At 36.9% G+C, this 27,950-nt stretch overlaps 1 protein-coding gene across 5 annotated transcripts in view; it reads left to right on the forward strand.

The window, feature by feature from the left end:
- The window catches only part of FGF14 (fibroblast growth factor 14), a 402,889-nt gene that overhangs the window by 287,275 nt on the left and 87,664 nt on the right, over window positions 1-27,950 (forward strand). For 4 of the 5 annotated variants that reach the window (XM_009565109.2, XM_054082930.1, XM_054082920.1 and 1 more), the window contains 2 exons: window positions 12,011-12,121; window positions 22,959-23,062. In XM_009565109.2, the coding sequence (XP_009563404.1) occupies window positions 12,011-12,121; window positions 22,959-23,062 (215 nt within the window). The remainder of the gene's footprint in view (window positions 1-12,010; window positions 12,122-22,958; window positions 23,063-27,950) is intronic. The other variant, XM_054082912.1, reaches the window with a different exon arrangement.

Consider the following 27,950-nt stretch of genomic DNA (forward strand, 5'->3'; position numbering starts at 1 on the left):
AAAAAGTAGGGGTGGTGGATGTATGGTTCATGGTAAGTGAGCTGGATGGAAGGCAATGCTGGATGAAAAAACAGGTCATGAAGTCACTGCAAGAAAGTATTAGATAGGATCGGAGATTCCTTATAAAAATCTTGCTCGTTTTTACTTCACTTTCAGGTTGCATATTTAAAAGCTATTTGTTCTGGTTTGTGTTGTAATAAAATTTAGGTTTAGAGATTAAAATCCCTGTCAGCGTTTCTTGATGTATTTTCAGGCAGGTGTCTGCCAAAGGATGAACCAGCTTTCAACTCCTCCAATACCTAGCAGACATTTGCAATCTTTTGAGACTTTACAGAATAGATTGATTTTTGTAGGTGAACAGTAGGTTTAGTTCATGGCACCAATGAGAAGCTGGGGTAGTGTCTACTGACTGTGTCTCCACTATATCATGAAAGACTCGACTCACTCCTTACTGAATAATCAAGTCGATCTGAACTGGTTCTGCTCGTTTTCTCATAGATGCTATGAGTATAATTCTCTTTAGTTTCTCTTTAGCAACTAAATATCTGGACTAAATAGCTTTTCCAAGAGAGCCAGAATAATCTAGGTGGGATAAATAATCTGCCACTTATTGCCTTTTTCTTCTTGCTAGCTTCAGTCTCAAAGCAAGAGCAGTTCCAGAGAAGTAAGGCTGTTTGTGCTGAGGTCCCTCAGAATGAATTTGTTGAGTGACTGTCTGTCACAGTTTTCTGTGATCTGTCCTATGTTGTCAATGTCAAAGTCTACTGCTTTCCTTAAAGTTCCTGGGGTCATATAACTTCATAAGAGTTTGCTTATTTTCTATGTATTCCAAGTTTTCTTGGACAGCAGCAAAGGGGAGACAACAAAAAAACGTTGTGGCCCAAGTTAACCTCGAACTCCAAATAAAGCAGGGAGCACCACCAGTGAAGAGGCATGGCTTTGTCATACTGATGATAGAAAAATCAAATCTCTACTTCTGAATAAGAAATGGTGCAGACTGTATTCTTCAAGTACGGGGGATTATTTTCTTGTTGCACTGGCTGAAGATCAGTTTTCCAAGCTGCTTCTCTTAAGGTTTATGTACTGTGTTTAATAGCACAGATTATGTGGCCTTGCAATCTGTAGGCTGAACTCTCATCTTTCTCACAAGGAGGATTTAGGGAAAACGTGATCTCAGACAACCAAAACAGCCGTGCTTTTCTTTTCTTTCTGTCTCTCCATCTCACTGCATTCTTGTAAATAAATTGTGCGTGTGGTAGCATGAAGTGTAGGAAAATGTCTGCTATTTCTCCAGTGGGTCCCTGGTTAAATTGCATTGTGGAGTAGCACTTAGTTACACTGTGAAAATGGAAGAACAATGGAAATACTTAGTATGTCTTGCTATTTTCTGGTTCATGTAGTTCTTAATAATCTGCTTCCAATAACTCATGACATTTCTTGGGTGTATCATTTGATTAAAAAAAAAAAATATCACAGAATCACAGAATCACAAGGTTGGAAAGGACCCACTGGATCATCGAGTCCAACCATTCCTAATACTCCCTAAACCACGTCCCTCAGCACTTCATCCACCCATTCCTTAAACACCTCCAGGGAAGGCGACTCGACCACCTCCCTGGGCAGCCTGTTCCAGTACCCAATGACTCTTTCTGTGAAGAATTTTTTTCTGATATCCAACCTGAACCTCCCCTGACGGAGCTTCAGGCCATTCCCTCTTGTCCTGTCCCCTGTCACTTGGGAGAAGAGGCCAGCTCCCTCCTCTCCACAACCTCCTTTCAGATAGTTGTAGAGAGCAATAAGGTCTCCCCTCAGCCTCCTCTTCTCCAGGCTAAACAAACCCAGCTCTCTCAGCCACTCCTCGTATGACTTGTTCTCCAGCCCCTTCACCAGCTTCGTTGCTCTTCTCTGGACAATATCCTCAATTATACTTTTTTTTGGTGATATTGCCTTGCTTTTATTTCAGTTGATGTTAGAGATTTTACACATTAAACTGAAAATAGCAACCCTTTGTGAAAATGTTAAATAATTATTAATGGTACGCTATGAATAATGATATTAAAAAATCTTTTGTAGATCTTCCGTATGAATTAATGCCAGTGGATTCACGTTTTGCTACATAAATAAATATTTTTATAAATAAATAATTTTATTCATATTAACAGTGCAAGCTTCAACTTGTCTGATGGGACCTCTGTAATCTTGCTTTATACAGAAACAATAAAGATTGTTCCTAACTAATAACAAATATGGAAATACACTTATTTCCTTTTCAAAATAGGATTATCCATTTCACAATCATTTTTGCTTTCATCCTGGCCACATATCTTTGGAGTCCTATGTCTGCAATAATATTACGTGTTCATGAAGAGGACTGAAAAGTGGTTTGCATTTTACAGTTCACATTTTGCTCGGACTTTATATCTTTGAAAATAAATCTATTCAGACAATATTGATGAATGACGCAATTTGACAGGATTTATGTTAAAGCATAAGAATTAAATAATATGTAAAAATGCATAATGTTCTACTAAGGAAATATTTGACTTTTCCACTTTTTTGAAGTTTGTAAGTCTATTTATTGATCCATATTTTTCATAGTAAATGCTTTCTGTCAGATATGAAGAAAAGGAGCAATAATGTTCATGCAATGTTTTGAACAACACCGAACATTAAAATGTGATTATTTGATCAACATCCTTGGTACTTCTTTACTTCTTTGTGAGTGATTTTTTTTAAGTATCAGCAGGCTTATGTGTCTTTGGTCACAACTTAATGCTTTTATTGTTTTATTTTGTGGACTAAATTGTCAGTACTGATGAAAAAGAACAAGTCATGTTTCTGTTGACTTTCTGATTTATGTGCTTAAACCTGCAGGAATCACAGATCTGTCTGCTCAACCCAGCTAATGTGGAAATGACAATTTGTGATTTTATTTTTTTAATTTTGTAAAATGTAGTAATATATCTGTTTGTAGTGGTGGCAGTAAAAATTGAGACTGCTACATTAGGAGATACTTGGAATCTGCTGCACCTGAAACCAGGAAAGCCTTTATGTTGTTCAGCTATGAAAGAAAATCAAGAGTGTTTGTCCTGAAATGAGTCTGTGACATACCATATGAGAACAGGTCTTATGACAAATGGTTAAGGGAACTGGAGTTTTTTAATCTGGAAAAGAGGAGCCTGAGGGAAGAGCTTTTTGCTCACTACAACTACCTGAAAGGAGGTTGTAGCAAGGTCAATGTTGGTCTCTTTTTCCAAGCAACAAGCGATAGGATGAAAGGAAATGGCCTTGAGTTACACCAGGGGAGGTTTAGACTAGATATTAGGAACAATTTTTTCGTGGTAGGATTGTCGAGGATTGGAATAGGCTGCCCGGGTAAGTGGTTGAGTCACCATCTCTGGAGGCGTTTGAAAGATGTGTGGTCATGGTGCTTAGGGACGTGGTTTAGTGATGGACTTGGCAGTGATAGGTTATGGGCTGGACTTAATGATCTTAAAGGTCTTTTCCAACCTAAATGATTCTATGATTTTTATGATATTGCAGTTCCTAGTTATCATTTCTTAACTAGGTCAAAACTTCTTTGTCCCAGTTCATTGGCAGTGCAGTTAGTATGTTTACCTCTACTTTTGAGGCTAGTCAGTAAATGAAAATGTAAGGTTTCTAGAAAGTAATACAAATGGTTTCCTCCGTTATTTGTGTCATTGGCAAGAAAGTAAAAGTAAGTCAAATACACTATGTTCTTGAGGTGCAGATTTCAGAAGTTATGCTGTTGCGTATCTAAACAGAGGGAATATACTACTTCATTTTGTGAGCTTTTATGTATTCTGGCAAGAATTAAGGGAAGTAATAACAGATTAAGGACCCCTGCGACTCAGTATTATGTAAAGTTTTTGTAAGTAAAAATAGAGAATGGAGCGTAGTTTAAGATTTAATACTTAGCATTGCAAATTATCCTGTTATCCTCTCTCCATTGACTATTACCATGATGGTAATATAGATATTACTATATAAATATTATTAATATATATTATTATATATATTTTTAGATGCTTTCTAAATTTAATTCTAAGTCAGTTTGTGAAAGAAATAGAAGCTGACTTCAAATATTTCATTGCTTTATGATGCAGCGTGCAAGAAGACAAATAGTCAAAACTAAAAATAAACATAATGTTATTCTTCAATAATTTAGATGTTATGTAAAATATATTCAGTTATATTTGGAGAGGTCGTCTATGTACCCATCATGTTGTGCTTTCAACATTCAGTGGCATCTTCAGAGAAATCTCATTCTTAAAACTCATGTATTTACTGATTCAAAGGGCAATGCATTAGTCAAATTCTATACACAAGTTAAATGGCAATAGAAGCTGTCACATTATGGTGCCTTTGTATTTTTTGAATGTGACTGAAATAAAGTTTGGTCTTTTACAGAGTCTTTTTATGGGAAGGCAACAAAGTGGAGACTATTGCAAAAATGAAGACCCAGGAATGACTTAAATCTGGGATCTGTTTCTTATTGTATTTATTTTAAAGTGAAATGTTAAGCAATATTTTGTGTGGTGTTAATGTTTTACTCTCAAAATTCAGAAGCAAGAAAATACCAGGTAGAACTGAGATGTACAGGTATAGGAAGGAGTCCTAAAGTAAATACTAGAGAATTATTTTATCTAAGTCAAGAAGATCCAGTAAGACAAAAACCAAATAAAAACTGTAATAGCAAGACTGCTATAACAGGCAATTTTAGACAATAGATTTTTTTAGCATTTTGAGGTAAACTTTGAGAAAGTGAATATAGTTGCAAAGGTGTTTTTTTTTTTAATATTAGCAGAAGGTGATGCTTGTCAGTTAACAGTTAAATGCATTAAACTGTAGCTAGAGCTATATAAGTAAGCCTGAGAGTAGATTTTAGCTACTTCTCAGTATTCCTGTGTGTAACACCAGCTATTTTAGATAATGAGAAATTAGAGATTATTAAATTTTCGTGCATTAGAAGGAATATGGGTCAACAGTGGAAGGCAATATCTAGGGAGAAATCTCCCAACAAATCCATGTGTTGCAAGATAAGAAACATCAGAAATGTACAATATAGTCCAGTAGGAAGAGAAATACTAATTATTAAATGAAGTTACTAAAATCAAACTACCATACCCATGTAAAGTTGTGATTTTGGAACAACATATTTTCTTATCATCCTAAACCTCTTTGCCTTCCAATACCCTCCAGGAATAATATGGCTGGTCGAAGAGACTGTTAACAATTATGCTGTAAACAAGTCTATTAAATCCAATCATCTTGTGAATCTGAACAGATATAAATTATCCCAGCTAGAAACCAAGTTGCTGTAATTTTATTGACAATCAAATTAGTTCAAGGAAAACCACATATCAAGAAGCAAGTCTCATGTAGTTTGAAATGCATTGTAAGGCCTAGAGACAAAATGTCAACACACACAAACGGAAGGGAGCACATTTTGCAGTTAACATAAAAGCATTTGCAGTAGAAAGGCAAGGACACCGGCACAAAGGGAACGATGCTGTGCTTTCAAGAAAAGCAACCATTTTGCAGAACTCCAACCCACTTTCATAGTTTACCAAGAAATTTCATAAATGCTGTGGAAGTGCCGATGACAATGACAGTGCAGGAACATAGGAGCACTCTCTGTCTCTCTTAAATGTACTCTCAAAGCGAGGTTCTGTGGGAGACAAGCTTATGATGTGAGGCATGAACAGACAAAAAGTAGAGTTAAAAATAAACACTGAATTTGAGTGCCCTGTAATCATCGTGAGGACAGAAAAATAAGTGAGCACAGAGAAACAGGCTCACAAAGCCACCGTGTTTCAGAATAAGTACTATTATTACTTATGGGAACAGGGAATAATGGAAGCTATTGCTTTTCAGAGTTCACATTATAGCCTTTTCCCCTCTGTCCTGAATAGAGCAAAACTTTCTTTTCAATATTTTTTCTTTCAAGTTTTTAATTAAATTTTAGTTTTCTGGTGTGTATTATAAGATATTAGAAATGTTATTAAAAATTATTAAAATCAGAGTGCACCACTACATAAATTTCTATATTTTAGCACTTCCTATTAGCAATGAGAGAAAGTAAAAACAACATGATGAGAAACTTCAAAACATTGAGACACCAGGTGACAGGATGGTCAAAATAATAAAGAAGTTAGGAGTATATAAAGCTTTCAAATGCAAGAGCTGTATCATAAGAACAGCTGAAGAGTTTAGTAATAAAGGAATGTTATGGTTTCAGATGCATATTAAGGATTTTATCACCTTTAAATGACTGCAAAATTCTGCATTTTTAACTCCCCAGTGGCTATGTACTTGCTTTAGGAAGCTTGCTTTTGTGATTGTCTAAAATGCATACCAGAGAATCCTGCACTTTTATGTGCTGGAATGATGATGCAAAAGTTGCCAAAACCAAGGCAAATGGAGTGTGATGCAGTCATCACTGCTGACTGTACCTGTTAGAGTACTGTTGCAATTAAATGTAAACAGTGTACTTGAGAAGAGGACAGCTTTTGGAAACTAGGTAAAGCATTACTGCAGGAACTGAAATACTGGAATGAGAATGCAAAAAGAGAATGTCCTTTTACATGAGATTTGGTACCTTCTTCTGGATCGGAATCACTTAGTGAAAAATGTTTCTAAGATATTAGTTAGTACTGACACATGTTTAAAGTTTTGGATAGTATTCAAATGTTAATCTGAAGCATCAATAAGTTTCTGTACAGAAGTCAGTGAAGGGCTGGAGTCTGCCTTGAACTGTGGTCTTGTGCACGAGCTCTAATCCTGCCTGTGGTGAGTAGTTAATTATTATAAAAAGTAGAGTGGCTTCAGCTAGAGAGACTGCAAGAATCCCAGTCCAAGTCCACATCACGCTATTGTCAGGGCACTCTCTTGTGTGGAGTCAGGAAAAATGTCCTTTTACATGTCCCAGGTCTTATGAACTAACTGGAAGACGGGCCTGGAATGGGTGAGACACTGTGCCTTTGATGGGCATTTTGCTTCCCAGCTTCACTAGAAATCTGGGCATTGCAGCGTTTTAGGGGTTTGATGTGTTGTTAATTCAAATACAGAATATAGTTGGGTTTGATATTTAAAATCAAGTTTAATAGATATGGGAGAAGATTCCTAACAGATGCTGATTTTAATGTGAGTGACCAAGAAATGACAGTCAAGTAATGGCAACTACCGGTGCACGAAAAGTATTAAAAAGGTGACTGATTTATTCTGGACTGGCACGAGTGCTATTTTGAGTATTGAAATATCCAAAAGGAAAAATGACAGGAGGCAAATGCAAAGAATAAAGGGCAAGTAAAACATGAAGGACCTGGAGTACCAGTTGTTAACATGAGTTTCATGCTACGTTAACCGAGCAGAATGTACCTGTAAATACTGGCTTCCATTTGACTCACTGAGCAACTTGTTTTGTGACAGACTGGTAATTGACTGCATAGAACACTTTATTCTCCATCGGAATGTGAGTTGATATGAGACTAACCCACCATTAAGCATTTTCTTGTCAGCTCATACAGCCTTTTATTTAGCATCCTTTCTGAAAAGAGGGAGTAAGTAAACAATAACAGGCAAAAAAAGCTCTCCTGTGGTAAAAGCTAAAAATTAAATCTCCAGTGGATGCTAAGGGATTCATTTTTCATGGTGTTAAAATACAATGGCCATATTCACCATTGTTCTTTTAGCATTGTATGTTCATCGATCTCTAAACACAAATATAAAATCCTTAATACCTGTATTCAATGAGTTTTGTCCCCTTGTTTATTTTAAACCCATAAAATTTCAAAGATATCTGTCCTGGCAGCCTGTCAAGGTAGGGAAGGAGATGCTAAAACCATTCTGTTTGTCAACATAAAATATTCTTAATTCAAAACATTAGGTGTCATAATTGTTCCAAAACAACAGCTGCACTCAGCTTGTCATGAGTTAATGTCAAAGCCATTTTTGTAGCTGCTATCCTAGGGAGAAGAGGAGACATCTTAATTAAACTCTGTATTTGTTGAGGACATCAGAAAAATTCCTGACAGAGTGTGCATGCTAACTGTAATCATGCATCCTGCCATGGCCACTGACAAGGGGAAAAAAGCAATAAAAGTGGGCTGCCAGTGGCTGCTGCCATGCAGGTGGCTTGGAAGACAGACTTGAGAAGCTGTTGCTTTGTCCTTCAGTACAAAATCTTTGAAATGTTAGTGACAACCTCCAGTAACTACAAGTCAGAATAATTCTTTCAACAGTGGGTCATTGCAGGTTTGTCATGCTAAACTGTTTGTCATCAGAAGTCAAGGTGCAAAATGAGATCAATAGAAATCATTAGAGATCTTGAACTGTCCCTTCATTTTAATCCATGTTGAAGTTTGCTGGTTTGTTCCGCCCCCCAAAGTAAGGGTGTTTAAAATGAAATAGATATTGTATCTGCCCGTGGTGGCTAGGACTTTAGGAGAACTAGTAGTAAAAAATATGTAATAAAATCATGAGAGCTGGGAACTCTTTGGTGAGGTCATTTACTCTCATCCTATTTGTTTGTGGGGTTTTGATTTTTGTTGGATTTTTGGTTTGTTTTTTTTTTTTCCCCCCTGTATTTTCTTGCCATTTCCTTTCTCTTTCATGTGGGAAGAAACAGGCCTACATGGGTTGTAAAGGATAAGGGTAGTTGCTGGTCTGTCTACCTGTATCGCTGCAGTGGGAGTTAAAAAGATGTAACATGTCCAATGCACCTACAGACAGGCAGCATCAGTCTTCTGCTGGTGTTTCTGGACATTATGGGTCACTTCTGCTTTCTATCATGCAGTTTAAAACAAAAGTGTGGTCTGGAAGGATGCGAGAAACATGTTTGCAAAGCATCTGAAGCTGAGACTGCTCCTGTAATATTATTAAGTGACAATGGGTAGATAAAATGCTATAGAAATACAGGAAGTAGTGGATTTCTCTTCTCTGCTTGCTGCCTGGGTGTCTCAAAGGGGACCTGGGAAATCATTTATCTTTCTGTAAGGAGAAGAGATAAATTCCTTGCCTGACAGGATTGTCTGCTTCATGTTGGAGATATTTACCTTGAGGTTATATGGAGTAGATTTTTTTTTTTTGTTATTGCTTATTGTGACGTGCATTGAGATTAATGAATCATTTCATACAACTCCATCGCTAAATCTGGGTTGCTGTCTGGCTAAGATCAAAGAAATACCATGTCTTGTTGTCCAGTTCCCTCAGTTTTTCGAGCACCGCTGAGCTAAAGCATTTAGTTGTTGTTTGATTTATAGATCCAAAGTGTTGTGATATATATTTACTAAATATTATGATCAAGAACTAATAAAAAATGCATGAAAAATTACTTGTCAGGAATAAAAGTTTTAATCTAGCTAAAGACATGTAGGATTTTAAGGTAGAAAAGATGTTAGGAGAGTGAATGAAAAAGATTCTAATAATCCACAGAGAAAAATTGGAAATAAAATTCCAATTTTGGGGTGGGAGAGAAGAATTTTTTTTTTTGCCAATATTAATCTACAGAGAACTACTTTGCCCAATAAAAATATTAATTAGTATCACATTATTTGTAGTAAATTCCAGTTTTCAATGAAACATTCAAGAGAAAGAGCCATGTTTGGGACAGTTTTGTTCAGTTCTTTGACAAATGAAACCATTAACAATGTATACAAGTAAGATAAAATATAAAACTAGGATCCTTCGGACTCATGCTATAATAGTTATTATTTTGCTGTGTTTGGAATTGAATGAACTAATAAATGGGAGATTCGTACCCTGTTGCATCACACATAGCCTGAAATGCTAGCTGAAATGTATAGGTATTCACCACATTATTTTCATTCAGATATAATTTTGGATAGCTGGTAAAGGAGAGTTAACTTTAAATAATACTTTTGGTGAAAACATAGACAAATGATTGTGCAATTTCTTCTTAGAAACTAGATTTTATTTGTGAATTTAGAAAAATGAAAAGAATGAAGATAAAGAACAACTTTAAAAGTCACTTCTAAGTTTTGCATTTTTCCCTTCAAGCAATAGGTGTAAACAGCTGGTGAAAGCAAGTCGATGCTACTTTTGCCTTCCTATGAGATACTTCTTTGAGCTAGAAGTGATGAAAAAGAATAATTTTTTTCATTATTCTTTTGGTGTCAAAATTGTCAAAATACTGATATTTTTCTTCTAAATGCTTTTTAAAGCTTTAATTTTAATAATTTTGTTTTAATATTTTTCTTTAGTCTTTTAAGATGCTTTTTTAATATGTATAAAACAATTATGTTAAAAATCATCAGTTTGGAAGTGCACACTGAAAGATACATTGAAAGGAATAGTACCTGTGTAAGAGGAACTCACTTTTTGGTTTTAAATTATGAAAATATTTTTGAGTGGCCTGATAAAGTTGATTGAGGCAATACATTCAAAGAAAGTAGTTTACTCTGTTTATAAATTTAAAAACCTTTGTTTCTGAATATTTTTATATGAAGGCAGAGAAACTTCTGCTCATGTAAAAATTCATGGAAAGCAAATTTTGCAGTGCGAAGTAAAAATGAAGAAGACCTTGTAATGTGCTTACATGTTGTTCATTAAATGTTTATATTATTTATTTCCATGTCTCAAACGTCTTAGAGTGTTAATAATTATACTAACAGTTGCTATGATATTTGCATATTTATTTAGTTTATTTTTAGTTTAGATGGGTTTATTTAATATGACTGTTTAATTTGGATATACAAGAAAAACTTACCATTTTCATAATCATTTAATGGAACTGAGCTTTTATAGAAAACTTCAGAGCATTGCACTAAGAGATGGGTTTGTTTATCAGTGTTTATTTTCACCTCCCCTTAGGATACTGTCACTAACCCAGCATGATCGATTGTGAAAGCAATTATACACAAATTCAAGGAGGATTTTATATTTTGGCCACAGGGTTACATAGGAATAATTTATGTCTTCCTTAGAAGTTCAGCTGTGTATTTTATTACATACCTCTCTCAAAGTCTTTATCATTTTAGTGTATTATTGCGGATCTGAGCATGACATGACATAGAGGCTTTTAATTCAATGTCCCCACAAGTTTACACATTGACTGCCTGGAGTTAGGCCTAACAGTTTGTGTTTAACATTATTAATACCAATATCACACAGAGGTAGTGCTGTTGAATTTTTTAAGATGCAATATCCTTTTCCTTAGCCCTGAACCCGTTCTAGAGCAGCTTTATTTATGCTTTGGCAAGGCACCATCCTTGAGATGAATCATAAAGTTGTAGCTTGGCAGACCCTACCCAATTCTTGGCAATTTTCATAAATGCAGAGTATTAAACAGGGTAGCTTAACTGTCCCACTACCTGAATTTTCGATTTGTCTTTAGTTTACCAAGGTTTTTTTCCTCTCATGAAGGAGGGTTATGCCTTGCCCGTATTGTGGGTGTTATTCCCTGGGGGCTGGGAGAGGGCAGGTGAATTGCATCCACTTTTAGATTGTTAAAATATTTTGGGACCTCTTCAGATGGAACTTTTATGAAATATCATACCAGATACATTTATAATTTTGGTACAAAGTGAAAGGAGACATATAGTTTTGTGCAGATGCCCTTAAAACTTACGTGTAGTATAGTAAGTTACGTGTATGAAATGAGTAGGCTTTTTTTAATGATTTGTTAGTTTCTGTAAGGCTCTACACTTGTTGCTGACATCTAAAATTTTTTACAGGGCTTAATCTAGTTTAAGACTTCATCTGTGGGTGTTTGGGAGGTGATCTTTTTTTCTGTGTTTAACCTCTATTAATTATAATGAAAGATGTTGGAGGCAGGGAACTGGACATGCAACTGGCCTAATATAATGCTCTGTGGTGAGATTTTTCTCCATCTCCATCAAGATCATCTTGTTGTAGTACTTTTAAGACGGCAATGCTGCTTCACCAAACTTCCTCCTACAGTTAGAGAAGTAGGGATAACTCTTGGAAAAAGTTTTGAGGCTAGTGACAAAATATGTTTGTCTTTCAGATCCCCAGCTCAAGGGTATAGTGACCAGGTTATATTGCAGGCAAGGCTACTACTTGCAAATGCACCCCGATGGAAGTCTCGATGGAACCAAGGATGACAGCAGTAATTCTAGTAAGTGACTGCCCCAAGGGAATGTCTTAATTACACACACAAATTGCATCGCTTGAGTGTGTATGCGGAGACACAGTGTTAATGCCTTTGGAGGGTTTCTGAATGTGTTTTGTCAAAAGGAGGAGGGTTCTGTCCATTTGAAGCCTAATGACTGCCAGCACGTCTTGTGCAGGACATTGGCCTAAATGTATTCCCGCTGAAGGGAAAGGTGTAAGTGCCAATGAACCTCAGAAGTGAGGTATATAGGCCAATGGTTGTCTTCTGGTAATTTATAAAAATGGTAAAAATATATTAAAATATTTAATAAATATATTTAACTGTATATTTAACATACATTTCTTATCTTCAAATAAATAATAACAAAAAAAGGAACCAAAAAATCTTTGGAAAATTTGATTATCTAGACCCTGATTCAGCAAAGCAAATAAGTGTATCTCTAATTGTCAAAGTCCTGCTTAAAGCATATACTGAAAAAGCTTGCTGATCTGGGGCTAAAGATTCTATAGTCCTTAAACTGGCAAGAGTTCCAGTGGTTTAAAGAGAATTTCTGCCAGTGTATGGACTGTGACAGTGGCAGTTTTCAAAAATATTCCAAACAAAAGTTATCTTGAAAGGCCGTGTGTCACTGTTTTCATGCTCTTTTCCTATGACACTGCCATATATTTTCATTCAATGAACATATATAAGTTTGATAACTTCAGCAGCAAATGATAATTAAGTAAACTTATTATTACTCTAGAAACAGTTGATTTTCAATTTAGCAGAGAACATTTGTATTTTGTTAGTTTAATGATAATGGAATATTTAAGTAACATATTTCTATGTGATCTTGAGGTCTATTTTAAGGATTTTTAATACAAAAGATTGATCTGTTTGCTATGTATATATAAATAAGCCTTTAGACTCCTCAGAAATAATGGAATTAGGCTATAGAAATTAAGTGATTTGAGGTTTCTACTTTTCCCTGGTTAGGTCCTTGTTTTATCTGTTAATGCATGGCTGTAATTTTTAACACATTTCATCAGTAGGTAGCATGATCATCTTTTATTGTCTGATTTTTTTAGAATTCAGATTAATAAAGGATTAATATATTTTGATGTATATTTATCTCCCTGCCTGTTTTCCCAGTGTTTTTTTTCTGCTGTTCCTTACTTTTGTTCTTCCCTTAGTGTGTCCATCTCTCATGCCCACTTCTGTACTAGGCTAGATATTAAGACTTTCTACAGACAAAATCATTATTGCTTTTTATTGAAGGTTTGCCTATATGAGGTCCGAGAAATGTGTCTTAAAAGTGCGAACATATATCTCTTTCTCCCTCTCCTTCCCTCTCTGCCAATCTCTCTCTTATTTTCAGCTTCAGTGAGGAGGTGTGTATGACTACAACAACTTTGGAATATTTTAATGCTAAATCTGTTTTTTTTAACATCTTAGAACTTGATGGATTTTGAATCTTTGCAAAGCTAGACCAGAGCGCCTTTCTTCTTTTTGCTCTTGTCAGCTTTACAAATCATCTTTTCTTTTTGTCTATCATGTCATTTTCCCTTTCTTTTTTTCCTCTCTTTAGCTGGAGTTATGCACTGTTTCATCACTAGTCCCATCTTACAATATTGTTTAGTAAAGACAGGTTAGAACACATGAATGTAAAATTAATGTGATTGCCAGAAAAATATACAATCACCAGTTTATATTTTGCTAGTGCATATCTATCATCACTGTATGGAGAGCTGAGAAGATTGACCCATTTGGTATATTCATGAATATATGAGTATGTGTCTGTTTCTTTTGTGCTTTCAGTCTTTTTCCTCATTTCTTTTCCCTTTCCATCCTGTTTCCTTCCATTTCCTGATGAACTCTGTGTTTCTTATCGCTTTTCTTAATTGTAATATATCTGGGGTTTCCTTTTTCCTTTAGAAAAAAAATAATCTCATGGATAGAAGTCCTAGTCTTTGATCTTTTATTTTGTGAGCTCCTTATCAGGATAATTTGTGTCTGTTAAGAAGGTTTTGGCAGCTGCCAGAGGAAGAGGCATGGTCCCATCCTGCCAGGGTCTGCTTGGGAGGGGGAAAATCCTGCTTCTGACCATGAAGCTTGCAAGCTGCCTATTTAATGCACCCTGTGGGCAAAAAGATGGATATGTATTAGCTATCAATAGGACAGATGGTACATTTACTTTGATAGTGAGTATGACTTAAATTTAAAGTTTGTTTCATAAAAGTGGAGGAAATAAGGAAGAAGGATGTGCATCTCTGCCAGCCTTCCACCCATCTTCTGCACTATTCACTGTCACTCTTAAAACAGTCCTCCTCACAATGGAACACCCGAGTGGCTGAGTGTCGTGGAACTAGTGAATAGCGAGGGACAGAGAAGTGTTTTCAGTAGGAAAGCTCTTTGAAGCTTAGTCATGCTGGAACTTTTTGTGCTGTTGCAATTTATTCTCTATCAAGCAGTTAGAGGACTCCTTGAAGTTAAAATTTTCTCAAGTGCATCTATAATTTTCTACTTATTTTATACGTATGTCAGTAAACACAAGTTAGACACTTGGAGTCACAATGTTATAGAGAAGTAGCACAAAGTAAGATTAAGAGGTAGCCTTTTCAAATTGAGATCTTCTGTTCACATCCATTTTTTTGTTGTCTTTAAAGCTTCTTGGTAGTCTCTTTAATGTGGCTTTTTGCTTCTAACTGAAATCAAAATGAGTTTTATCAGTGGTTTTGGTCAGCTGCTGTAGTGTAAGCCATTGTCCCAACTTGCCTTCAGTTTGACTAAAGGCTAGGATCTGCAGAGACAGATGGCAAGATTTTTAGTTTATTGCTGTGCACAAACCCTTGCATGAAAGAGGAAGAAAGATACGACTGCTTGTAATTGCATCCCTGAATGTACTTTTGGCTGCTTGTGTTGATGGACATGCTATTAGGACCCAGCCTAAATATTGTAATGGGTTTCAGTTCATTACGGTAATTCTTTTTATATCTTTTCTGAGTTAGTGATGTTTTGTGACAGAGTATGAATTGATGCACCTGTTGGTTAATGGTGCTGAGTTTCCTTAAGTCACATCACCAGACCAAGGCTGATAGCTTAATACATCTTCTGTGTACAGTCTGTATTTTTGCCAAACTCTCAGTGGCATGTGGAAAATGGCTCTATTAAATTGCTTCTCTTTTTTTAGCTGTTTCTCTCTTTTTTACTTCCTTTAATACTTTACAGTTTCTGGTTTATTTTTGCAGCTTGCTTGTAGTGAAAGCAGGAGTGACTGTGGTTAAAGCTGTAGACTGAGTAACTGAGGCCCTACTCAGCATAGTTGTCCCTCTAGCTCTGATTTTCCTGGAATTTACAGTAGTTCTCGGCATTAGTGTGAATGGAACTTGATTTAGCGTTCTCCATGGACCTCACCATTATTGCTTAGGAAACACAAGGTACTACAAAGAAACATTCAAGAAACAGAAGAGATTTCTATGTTCAACTCATGGCAACAAAGCATTACATTCCACTTCTGTCCCCTTCCCCACCTGAAATGGCTAATTTTCAGGCTTTGATCTATCTTCAAAATTTTGCCTCTTAAATGAAGGGTAGGTTTAGTTGGAAGACTAGCCTGATTTGGGAAGCAGGAGATTCTGATTCTTTACTTTCTGAAACTGGAATCCAGAATGTCTTAGCCCTATGACTTTGATTCACCTGAAAAGTGTATCTCAGCCAACAAACACTGAAATAAAATTCAACATAAATTATACTTTCCTTAACTGGTGATAAACATGATTTTTAATGCTTAAATGTTGCTATCTGTGCCCCTTGTGAAATTAGAATTATGTTTAAAACAGATTAAAAGAGCATTGCTCATTTGTAGCCCTGTTTTATAAACTGGTAAATGCCAAAGTTAAGATTACCCAAGCAACATTGGTTTGTCTGTGCTGTGCACATCTCTTGCTTAATTATGCAGCAACATGTTTTACTTCCTTCATGGCACTTGATACCTGAAAGAGCTCGTGTTCAAAAAATCATGTAACCATTTAACAGTCATTTATTCTCATCTTTTAGTACATGTTCCTAGTGCTCTATTTATATCTTCCAAGTTAAATACGGAAGTATTAACTTTTAACGTCTTTCTAAAGTATCTACCACTATCACATTTTGATTTGAAGATATTAATAAGATAATCTTCACAGCACCCTTGTAATGTAAAGGAGGTAATTAGACTGAAATAAAGCACATGAAGATTAAAAAACAACACCTGCGCTGTTAAAATTGGATTACTGAACTGAAATTTGTAGTCTGATTTTTACACTTTTTTACTGCAGTTTGTCTTCAAAGAATTACACAGTCACCTACTTACGTCACCTTTGGGAGTTAAGTAAGCCTGTTTCTCCCATCAGTATAATCTTAGTTAGTGTGACAGTATTAATGGAGGCCACATTCAGCCACACTAAAAAGTATGTTTAATTATGTTTTCTGTAAGATGAGGCAAGTAGGGTGGGTTTGCTCCATAAGAAATGGATGGACTGATCCCTGAAACAACCTCCCTGCAGTCATTGCCAATCTAAAAGATGTTCTGATGGAGTCATTATTTTTGCCTGTAGGCCTATGGGTGGAGGTAAATAAATTGTTGCCTTGGTCTGATTGCAGATTTTGTGGGAAGTTTTGTGAGGTGACACCAGGGCAGTGCACATGCAAAGCTTACAGCAAGTTTATAAGCCTTGAGCAACTGGTCTCTAGCAAGCTTCTTGAGAAAGACAGTGATCTGTAATGGCAGTTTTCTTGTAGCTACAGGTCAATTGTACCTAAACAGACTTTCACAAGGATATGGAAATATCTGATTTCAGGCATTTCAGATTTCCAGTTAATATACTGTGATGGTATTACAAGAAAAAAAAAGGAAAAATAAATGTTGTAGTTTTGTGTTTTACTTAAGGAAAGAGTTATTGCTTAGTAAAATGTGGACTATAACTTTGGCTAAAACTTAGGATTAGAGTCCAACTCAAATTTATTTCTACAAATCCCCTCTGTAACACCTAAACGAAAAGCTATTTTCATGCCAGTAGTTGCTGTTAACTGCCCACCTTCATTTTCTGTTCTTGTGTGTAGTAGGAGTAGGCTTGCAGGCATAGGAGAAGAAAGAGAAACTGTGTGCTTTACAGTTGTGATTTAGACAGAATACAAAGCAGAGCTAAGGGAACACACACAGGCTCAGCACTGAAAAGGAGAAAGTGTTTTACTCACATAATTTTGCTGATTGCTTCACTTTATTTCCCTGATGTTCTCACATTTTATTTGCAGTTAGATTTGCGAGGATTTATACTTGAGCGTGCAGCATAAAAGTACTGAGCTTCGGGTAGAATTCTATTTCTTGGGCTGTTCATAGAATCATAGAATCATTTAGCTTGGAAAAGGCCTTTAAGATCATCCAGTCCAATCATTAACCTAAAACTGCCAAGTCCACTACTATGCCATGTCCCTAAGCACCATGTCTACATGTCTTTTACATACCTCTAGGTACCCCTGGGCAGCCTGTTCCAATTCTTGACAACACTTTTTTGTGAAGAAATATGCAGTCTAAACCTTCCCTGGTGCAACTTGAGGCCATTTCCTCTTGTCCTGTCACCTGTTGCTTGGGTGAAGAAAACAAGACTCACCTTAATATAGCCTTGTTTCAGATAGTTGTAGAGAGCAATAAGGTCTCCCCTGAGCCTCCCTTTATCAGCCTAAACATCTACAGTTCTCTCAGCGGCTTCTCATAAGCCTTGCACTCTAAATATTTAACTGATGTCATTGCCCTTCTTTGGACATGCTCCAGCACCTCAATGTCTTTCATTTAGCAAGGAGCCCACCACTGAACACAGTATTCAAGGTGCAGCCTCACCAGTGCTGTGTACATGGCAGCAATCACTACTGTAGTCCCACTGGCCAGACTATTTCTGATCCAAACCAGGATCCTATTGGCCTTCTTGGCCACCTGGGCATACTGCTGGGTTATATTCAGCCAGCTATCAACAAAGATCCCGAGGTCCTTTACCAGCAGACAACTTTCCAGACACTCTTCCCCAAACCTTCAGCATTGCAAGGGGTTGTTGTGACCCAAGTGTAGGACTCGACACTTGGCTTTGTTGAACCTCATACAACTGACCTCAACCCATCTATCCAGCCTCTGTAGATCCTTTCTTCCCTAAAGCAGATCATCACTCCTGCTGAACATGGTGTTGTCTGCAAGTTTACTGAGGGTGCACTTGATCCCCTCAGATCATTGCACAGCATTGATAAAGATATTGAACAGAACCAGCCCCAGAACTGAGCCCTGGGGAACACCACTTGTGACTGGCTGCCAACTGGATTTAATTCTGTTCAGTACAACTCTTTGGGCCTGGCCATCCAATCCAGTTTTTACCCAGTGAAGATTACATCTATCCAAGCCATGAGCAGCCACTTTCTCTAGACGAATGCTGTAGGAAAAGGTGTAGGTAGGCAACATCCACATCCTTTCTGTAATTCACTAGGAAGGTCACCTTATTATAGAAGGAGGTTAGATTAGTCAAGCAGGACCTGACTTTTCTAAACAAATGCTAACTGGGCCTGATCACCTGATTGTCCCGTGCCTGCTGTATGGTGGCACTCCAGATAATCTGCTCCCTCACCTTCTCCGGCACAGAGGTCAGATTGACAGACCTGTGTTTCCCCAGATCCTCCTTCTGGCCTTTCATGTAGATGGGCATCACATTTAGTAACCTCCAGTCTACTGAACTTCCCTGGTTAACCAACACTGCTGATAAATGTCGGAAAATGGCTTGGTGAGCACTTCTGCCAGTTCCTGCAGTACACCCAGGTGGATCTCATCTGGCCCCACAGACCTGTGTGTTTCTAACTGATTCCAGAGTTCTCCCTGTCTCAACTCATCTATGGACTCAATGGGCTGGGTTTAGGTACCTAAAGATTTTCAGGGACCTAACTCCCCACTTAGTTTTTTCTTTAATTTGATAATTATCTTAAAGACAGAGGGAAGTTGGAGGCATGTTTTGTGGGTTTTTTTCACATCCCCCTCAAATATGGGATAGTTTTGTGCAGACCTGAAATGCCAGAAATCTCTGGGGTACTTTCTGCTTTTCTCAAGGCAGGTTCTTATTAGAGTTGGGGATAGCACAGGTGAATCCTAGAAAGCTTGTAAATATGTAATTGGGCACAGAAGTCCTGCTCAGTGAAGAGTTCTGCACAGCCAGGTTCTGGAGAAAATAAAATTTCCTTTGGCCAGCTTCAGAGTATGTTAAAAAAAAAAATGTGCTGTGCCTTACTGGTGCGTGTTTTGCAGATCTCAATATCAAGCACATCGCTGAACATTTATCAATCAATAATTGAATGTAAACTGGCCTCCCTAGTTTCACTTGAACAATTTTGTGGAAGTTACTGAATATTCGATATGTGCAGAATTACAACATTTCAAATCACACTCTAAAATTTTATGGTCTTAGACTAATTACAGAAGCTCTGGCAATCTCTGATTAAAACTTGGTGGCAGTAAAAGATACATTATATCTTCTTCTCAGTGCTTTCTAAATGTACCAGCAACTATAAAGCACTCTAGTAATTTTATAGGTCCTATAAAACACCACCACGTTAGAGGCGTCTAATTCTCCTTCAGTGGTGACTGGTTTTTTCTAGCTTTGTTGCTTTATTTTTGTTAGTAGTAAAGCAAATTATAGCTGCATTCCAGAAGTTTGACTGAACCACTACGATTTGAAGTTTATTTTCATTAACAGTTTTCCATGACTGACTTGTCTTCTGTGTTCACCTCTTTTCTTTTCACAAGTATTTTTTATTTTTCCTTCCTGGTGTCCCTTTGGTTGTTGCTATCCTCCATCTAGCATGGTGTTCATACTCAGGTTTCCACTTGGAATTTCTTTTCTTTTAGAAAAAAAGCAAACAGCTGCCATCTGAAACCTAACTTTGCTGTGACAGACTCCCTCTCCCTCACCCACAATAGTGATTTTGCTGGTTTTTCATTGTTTCATTTGAGAGTAATGGCTGGTTGCTTTCTTAACTTCCAAATTATATCGAACATTTGAAAGCCCTCAAGTCATGCAGTGTTTACCTTTTATACTCTTAGCATGTCTTGTCCATGAGTGCCATATTTCACTGGTTTAAATTTATCTTTTGTAGAATAGAGAGGGAAACTTGTCTGTACACATATTTCTAGTTCACAACCTAGTAAGATCCTATTGTGATGAAGACTTTTGAACACGGCATAAAAGAAAACGCTATATATTTGTGCTAATTCTTGTCTAATGTCATAACTTTTATCCTTATTGGTAAATCCATCAATTTATTTTCTGTTCTTCCAGAGCTCCTTTGAATATATTTTTCTTTCTACAGATCTAGAAAGTGCTCTGCTACAATTCCCAGCTTTATATGAGCTTTGTGCTAAAAAGATCATATGTTACATATTCTTTTCCTGCATGAAAATGTTGAAGGAAACCCACTTTTTTTTTTTCTATCCAATTCTATCTTTAAATTCTAATAGTCAGCCTTTGCTTTTTCTCATTTTAAAGATTTGATCATTTTCATCATAAACCATCTGTAGTTTTGTGTCCTTTGACCAACCAGGATTTTTCATACCTTGAGAAAATGTGCTTGTCCACTGCAACTACATGATCCTTCTTCTCTTGATTTGGGCTTTAACCCTGGCACTGTGATTGCAGACAGCCTCATAGGGTACATTTTCTGGTCACACCTATGGATGCCCTTCCTAAATTTTGAGGAACTCACTGAAGGCGTTACTGTGTTCCTGGAAACTGGCTCCTGGAACCATGATTCTCGCTGCCTATGTTGAACACACAGGTTGAGCTTTTGGTTTTCTTCCAGGTACTTGTGAATCTGTGACTCATTCACAGTGGAAAACCGCTTAGCTTGAGCTCTGGCTCATCCACATCTTTTCTTCTGAGACTGTTTGATGTGTGCTTTGCATCTGATTTCCTAGTATGAGTCAGTAAACTTAGCATAGGGGTGTGCTGGCATAATTTTTAGAAGAACTGGTCTGTGTCTCCTACTTCTATCACTTTTTCTTTTGTTGTTCTATGGTGAGGTTGGTAAACTTCTGCTCTTCACACTGGTCTTTTTTCAGACAGTAATGAAAGCTGTGGCTGGTGTTATTGTTACAGAAGTGTATACCGTGGCTGTTTTTGTTGTTACAGAGGTGTATACCATCGCTAGGGTATGTGCTACTAGCTGGGTTTTTGACAGAATCGTAAATGTTTTGATTTGAAAGGCATCTTAAAGATCATCTAACTCCAAGCCCCCCTGCCATGGGCAGAGACACCTCCCGCTAGATCAGGCTGCTCAAGGCCACATCCAACCTGGCCTTGAACACCTCCAGGGATGGGACATCCACAACTTCCCTGGGCAACCTGTGCCAGTGCCTCGCTACCCTCATTGTGAAGAATTTCCTCCTGATGTCTAGTTTAAATCTTCCTCTCTCCAATTTATAGCCATTCCCCTTAGTCCTATATCTACATGCCTTTGTAAAAAGTCCCTCCCCAGCTTTCTTGTTTAACCCGTTCAGTTTCTGGAAGGTCTTTTCGGAGCCCTCTCTTCTCAAGGCTGAACAAGCCAAACTCTCTCAGCCTGTCCTCGTATGGGAGGTGCTCCAGCCCTCTGATCATCCTTGTAGCCCTCCTCTGGACCCATTCCAACAGTCCCATACCCTTCTTATGTTGATGATTCCAGAACTGGACACAATACTCCAGGTAGGGTCTCACAAGAGCCGAACAGAGGGGCAGAATCACCTCCCTTGACCTGCTGGCCAAGCTTCTTTTGATGCAGCCCAGGATGCAGTTGGTCTTCTGAGCTGTAAGCACACATTATTGGTACATGTCCAACTTCTCTTCAGTCAGCACTCACAAGTCTTTCTCTGCAGGGCTGGTCTTACTCACATCATCCTCCATCCTGTATTGAAACTGTGGATTGCCCTGACCTAGGTATAGGACCTTGCACTTGGCCTTGTTGAACTTCATGAGATTCCCACAGACCCACTTCTCCAGCTTGTCCAGGTCCCTCTGGATGACATCCTGTCTTTTCAGTATGGCAAGTGCACCACCCAGCTTGGTGTCATCTGCAAACTTGCTGAGAGTGCACTCAATCTCACTGTCTATATCGTTGATGAAGATATTAAACAGCACTGGTCCCAGTATAGACCCCTGAGTGACACCACCTGTCACTGATTGCCATCTAGACATCAAGCCATTGACCACTGCTCTCTGAATATGACCATCCAACCAATTTCCTATCCACTGTACCATCCATCCATCAAATCCATCCATGCTTGCATCAAGTATATAATTCACAAAAGCAAAAAAAATCTTGTTTTCAAATCACAGATCCCTTGAAAGCATTCTTAATAAGAGTACGTCCTATCCAAAACCATTACAATATCTAAGAAGATAAAAAGCTACTTGCTAGAATGAGAGACATTTTCTTCAGGTTATCTCACAAGTATTACCCTTATGACAAGTCTACAGTGATAAAGGAACTTTTGGGCTCCAACTCTTTTCAGATTGGCTGAGATACCCGTGTCTGCAGAGTTGCATAAATAATTGCAGTACAGTCTGCTGTGCTTTATATTTGCTAGTTAGCATTTGTACCAAATACTGAACCATTGCAGGATGTATTGCTAGAGAGATATTTAGACCTTAATTTTAAGGATTAACTTTACTAGAGTCAAATTTTCTTGTATTAGTCTAATTTTAAAATCATGAAAAATTATACGGGGAATGTTTTTCTTTTTTTTTTTTTTTACTAATTATGTTTCTTAGAATATTGTAATAACCATAGCATATTCATATCTGGTCCTGCTTTTTCTTCACAGCATTATTCAACCTTATACCAGTGGGACTTCGAGTTGTTGCTATCCAGGGTGTAAAGACTGGCTTGTATATAGCCCTAAATGGAGAAGGTTTCCTCTACACATCAGTAAGTACCTTTCTGAACTCTGCTTTAGAGGTACATCTGAAGTTGAAATCTACGTGGGAATGAGATGCATATTCACTTTTAACAAGTTCTATAATGCCTATATGTGTTTATACATATACTACACACATGTGTACCCATATATGCATGCAGCATATCTATAAATGGAATACGGTAGAAATGATTGTGTACTATGTATGACAGTCTGTGTGTTACCAGTCCTAAAAAAGCATTCTGTAGAGTTCTTTTTCTCATTGGCTATATTGGTAGTGTGCAATACACCACAACAATTATTATTTTTAATTACATTCTCCAGAAATTTTTAAATAAACACCTAAATTTTTTTCTTAAGGACTTTTTGATCAGAATCCAAAAGATGCTTCAACAGTTAATTTTATTGATGAGAGTTACAAGCGTAACTTGAGTCTAAAAAGTTATTAGTGGCCTTACAGTTTATCATCATAGTGTTGTAATTGTATGCTTAGCATTACTGATTTTTTTTTTATTTCAGATAAAAGGAAGATAAAGAGTTCTGTGAGGGACTGTGTCTTTGTAGAATGATCAAAGTTTATAAAAAAATCTTTTGAGTGACAAACGAGACTGCTGGTTAAAGTGATTGGAAAGTCCTTCAGATTGTTTAGGATATCCTGAATGATTTAATGCTAATCAGTCAGTGGTGTATTGTAAATACAGAAATCAGTTTAGTATAAATGTGATGTCTTAACCTCCTTTGAAAGACAGACTTTAATAGGAACAGACAGTTCTGTCAGGTATTAACAAGGTGGCTTAAAGGATTTTTTCATTAATATTGCCATCTGTTTTGAATTTATTTACACTGTGCTTTTTTCCATTTTTACATCACATAGTTCTTAATTTCTCACTGAGTTAAAATACACTGCTTTGTTTTCAATGTCTGTTGAAAGTAAATTGGACAGATTAAGTTTCTGATGCCCTGAGAGAAAGTATTCTGTTTGTTATGAATACACAAATGTCTTGGAAAAGCTAATTAGTAAGAAAAATGGAACTAATCTTGAATGTCAACGTAAAGACAAAGAAAATTCCTCTTCATAAAATGTCTGCTAGAAACTCCATCAGTATGATCCAGAACATTTATTTTCTTCTGTTCAAAATAAAAAAACTGCTTTTAGATGGAAGTTAATTAGAAGAAAAACTTAGAGCTATCAGAGAAAATACATTGTTGACTTCCCAGTTCCTTCACTTCACTTGGGGAATTCATTTCAGTGTGATGGCATGAACAGTGCTTTTTAATGTATCGGTACAGTTAAGAGTACATTGTTGCCCAGAACTGTTTCTGAAGTGAGTTTTCAGTCCTTCAGACAAAATGTAAGTTTCAGAAAATGTACTAGGTTTTTGATGGGTAATTCTGCACAAGGAGGGACTCTACATGAACAGATTCTGGCAGCCACTGTGTTTATGCATGATTCTGGAAACGGACCAAGTTCAATCAGTGGTGTCATCTGGGGAAGTGAAAGGAGTGGAAAGTACAAGGCAAGAGAAGACGAGATCCTCTTCTGGATCCAAACTTCACATAGATGTGAACCCAACCCTTAGAACATCCTCAGGTCTAACAAGATATTTCTGTCACGCCAGTGAGAATCTGAATTGCTTGGTTCCTGTGTCTTCTTTTTGAACAACAGAGATTACTTAGGTTCTGATCAGTCTCATGCATATAGATAAAAGATTATGTAAAAGGAAAATGTAATCCAAGTGTTTAATGTTTGGCAGGATTGCATATTCTTCATTGCCACTAAAGGCAAGATTTTTGGACTTGATGACTTCATATAGTCCTGTAGATACTGGCAACTTGTTAAGTACTTCTGAATTTCACTTTGTGAATGTTGTTATGTTTTAAGTGTATTTCACTTAAAAATTTATTGGGAGAGTGTCTCTATCTGTCGCTTTAGTTTGTGTGAGGTAAGGAAAGGTGTTCTTTTTGGAATGTGTGAGCCAAATGCAGGCAGAATGCAGAAACAGCCACAAAGACACAGATGTAATGAAAAGAATAAATTTATTTGTTACCTCACTATCTGGGACAACTCTGAAAAAGCACCCGGACAGAGGAAATGTGAACAGGAACACCGACACTGCAGAGCTAGGTCTTTGCTAAAAAGTGTGTGGGTGCCAAATCTGCCACTTTGCCTGTATTTATCAGAGAAAAATTGAGTAGGTTTCCACTGTGCTTTGATCTTTCTCACAGCAGGGGAGAAATCTCAAGCAAGTTTTTTTGGGATGGCCCTGAGCTTATGACGAGTCTGTGTTACCTAAGCATAAAGGTTTCTACTTGTTAAGCGCACAAGACTAGGCGATGATTAACATGATTTGTGTGTTTTTCTACATCCCAGCTGCAAGGTCACTTGAGCATATTTTACAATTCCTCCTCACAATCTCCTGTTATCTTCCCACAGCTGCTTACTCTTCCTCTTGTGGAGAATGAAAGATGAGTGGCCCATTAAGTGACACAGAGATGTGACACATCTGAAAACTCAGTGGAAGCCTTTAGTTTTGATATGTCTGCAAAATGATTCTCAACTTACACTTTTGCCAGGTTGAAAAGTAGTAATATTTGGTAATTTAATGCAAATTTAAAGGTAGTGATTTGAAAACATCAGTGCTCAAATAGAGGTTTGATTGTTTCATATTCATGTATTGAAAACATTAACAATACATTTTTGTCCTAGCAATTGCCTGCTTTCAGCTTAGAAACTAATGTATTTGAAAATAAGAAGATAAAGCATCAGAGAGAAGCCTGCCTTCTCCCTGGGGATCAAGATGAAGAAGTACTGCCTGCGGAATTTTTTGAATATTGTCATTTGTAGAAAGATATTTTTAACCAATGACTTTCTATCACTGTCTTGTTGGTGGATTTTTTTTGACTTTTTGTCACAATTGTGTGTCTGTTGCTCCTAAATGCCAAAGCTGTGTATTACATGTCATACATGTTTTTCCCTTTGGATATTCAGGGGAAGATGGCAGAAAAAAAGTGTTCCAAGTTTAGTGTGCCAACTGACATAACTGAAAAAAAGAGCCACATTATGGGAATGCCATTTAAAATTTACATATATTTAGATATGTTAGCAATTTTTTATAAATTCTTTTAAAACCACGTACTATCGACAAAGTAGCATTTATAGTCTGAGATCAAAGTCTTGTATAGTCCTTCTCTGCCCAATTCCTCAGTGTCCCTTTCTCCATTCACAGTATATGAAGCCAACAGCTTGTGAGAGTATCCTGTATGTTGATGCCTCTCTTCAGAGACTGAAGGCCTCAACTCAATTATTTTTATCATAATCTTCACATGATGTCGACTAATTAAGCAACAGCAGTGACAGGAAAGCTATTATGTGTCACCCTGCTTTCTCTGATGTGAAGTATTGCGTAAAAGGAAAATGGAAGTTAGAGTGGCAGACCAGTTTCACATACAAGATTATCAAATGCAGATTTGCACTGTTTCTGTGCTTTGCTTTTTTTTTTAAAAAAAAAACCTCTTTTTTAATGGTTGTTGGAGTCACTTTGGGAGTCTAATTTCTTTCTTATTTTATTCTGCAATATTTAAGATTTTTTTCAACTAATTCAAAGGATTAGAACTAGAAAAATATGCAGAAATATCATAGAAGAGTGTTATGGCATTGTTTCTTTCTTTGAACAGAAACAGAAGGACAACAAATTGTGTAGTCAGTCTCAAGAGCTTTTCATACCTATTTTGCTTACTGCAGAAGTTGAGATTTGTGTTCTATTCTTTGGGGATTGATCGAGTCATTGTCCCTAACACACACCACCAAAGCCTTGTCAAGTAAAGGAGAAGCAAAATCTTTGGAGTTTGAAATGGCTTTGTAGAATTCCTGAGAGAAAATACTTTTCCAAAATTATAACCTTATTTTTCAATGCTTTTAAAAGTAATTATTGTAATACCACGATTCATTATTTTATATCATATAAAATATGAGAACAAAAGCCTTTTCATGTTCAGGTTTTTTCCTTGCGCTTCTAAGGGTTAACCCACTTAAAGAAGGTCCATTAAGCTCACTGTTTTTTAAGTTTTGGTTATTGCGTCCAACTTTTATTTCCTTGCATGTGTAGGTATACCTGTACTTGTATATGTATATCCATTTATAACCACTCATAACTGGATATATTTCCTTAGTTACAGCTTCCAAATTCTAGGTAAGTGTTAGTGAGCAATGGCAATTATAAAACTGAGTTGAAATTTATTTTAGATGCATTCGTGAATTGTGATTAATTCAGTATTTATGACTGACTTTATCACTGTGAGAGATTCTCGAAGCATTGGATAGCTGGATTTTTCTGCAGAGTCAACTAGATCTCTAGCAAGATTTTTATTATAATAGTTATGGACTTCATATGTTAAAGTCCAAAAATATGCCCTACTGCTATCTCACCTTTGGAAAAAGGGGGAAAGATAAGGTTTTATTTCCATGGTTGATCCTGTCAAAATCAAAAGAAGTGAAACTGGCTTCATGCACAGAAAAAAATAAGCACAGCCACAGGGATTCTTTGTGGGGACCAGGTATTGCCTGAGCAGGAAGACGGCAGTGCAGTACATGGCAGAAGCTTTTGTTGATTTTGAACCTAATTTTGGTCAGCTAACTTTGCAAAAGGTTCATTGGTTCAATTTTCATGGGGGCCGCAGCTTGTTTTGCTTCTAGGATTTTCTGCTATTGTAACAGGATGAACTCAGAAGTAAAAATTATATGTTAGTCCATGTTATGATAACTTTTCCTAAGGAAATGATGTGAAAGTCCTCTTGGATTATATAAATTAATTTCTCTCAAGTCTTACTTGATGTATCTGGGAGGGTTTGGAAGGACTGCTGTGGGGTGTTTTTTCATCCTAGAGACAGTTTATCAGGGTG

This window comes from Cuculus canorus, chromosome 1, assembly GCF_017976375.1.
Source record: "Cuculus canorus isolate bCucCan1 chromosome 1, bCucCan1.pri, whole genome shotgun sequence".
Lineage (NCBI taxonomy): Eukaryota > Metazoa > Chordata > Aves > Cuculiformes > Cuculidae > Cuculus > Cuculus canorus.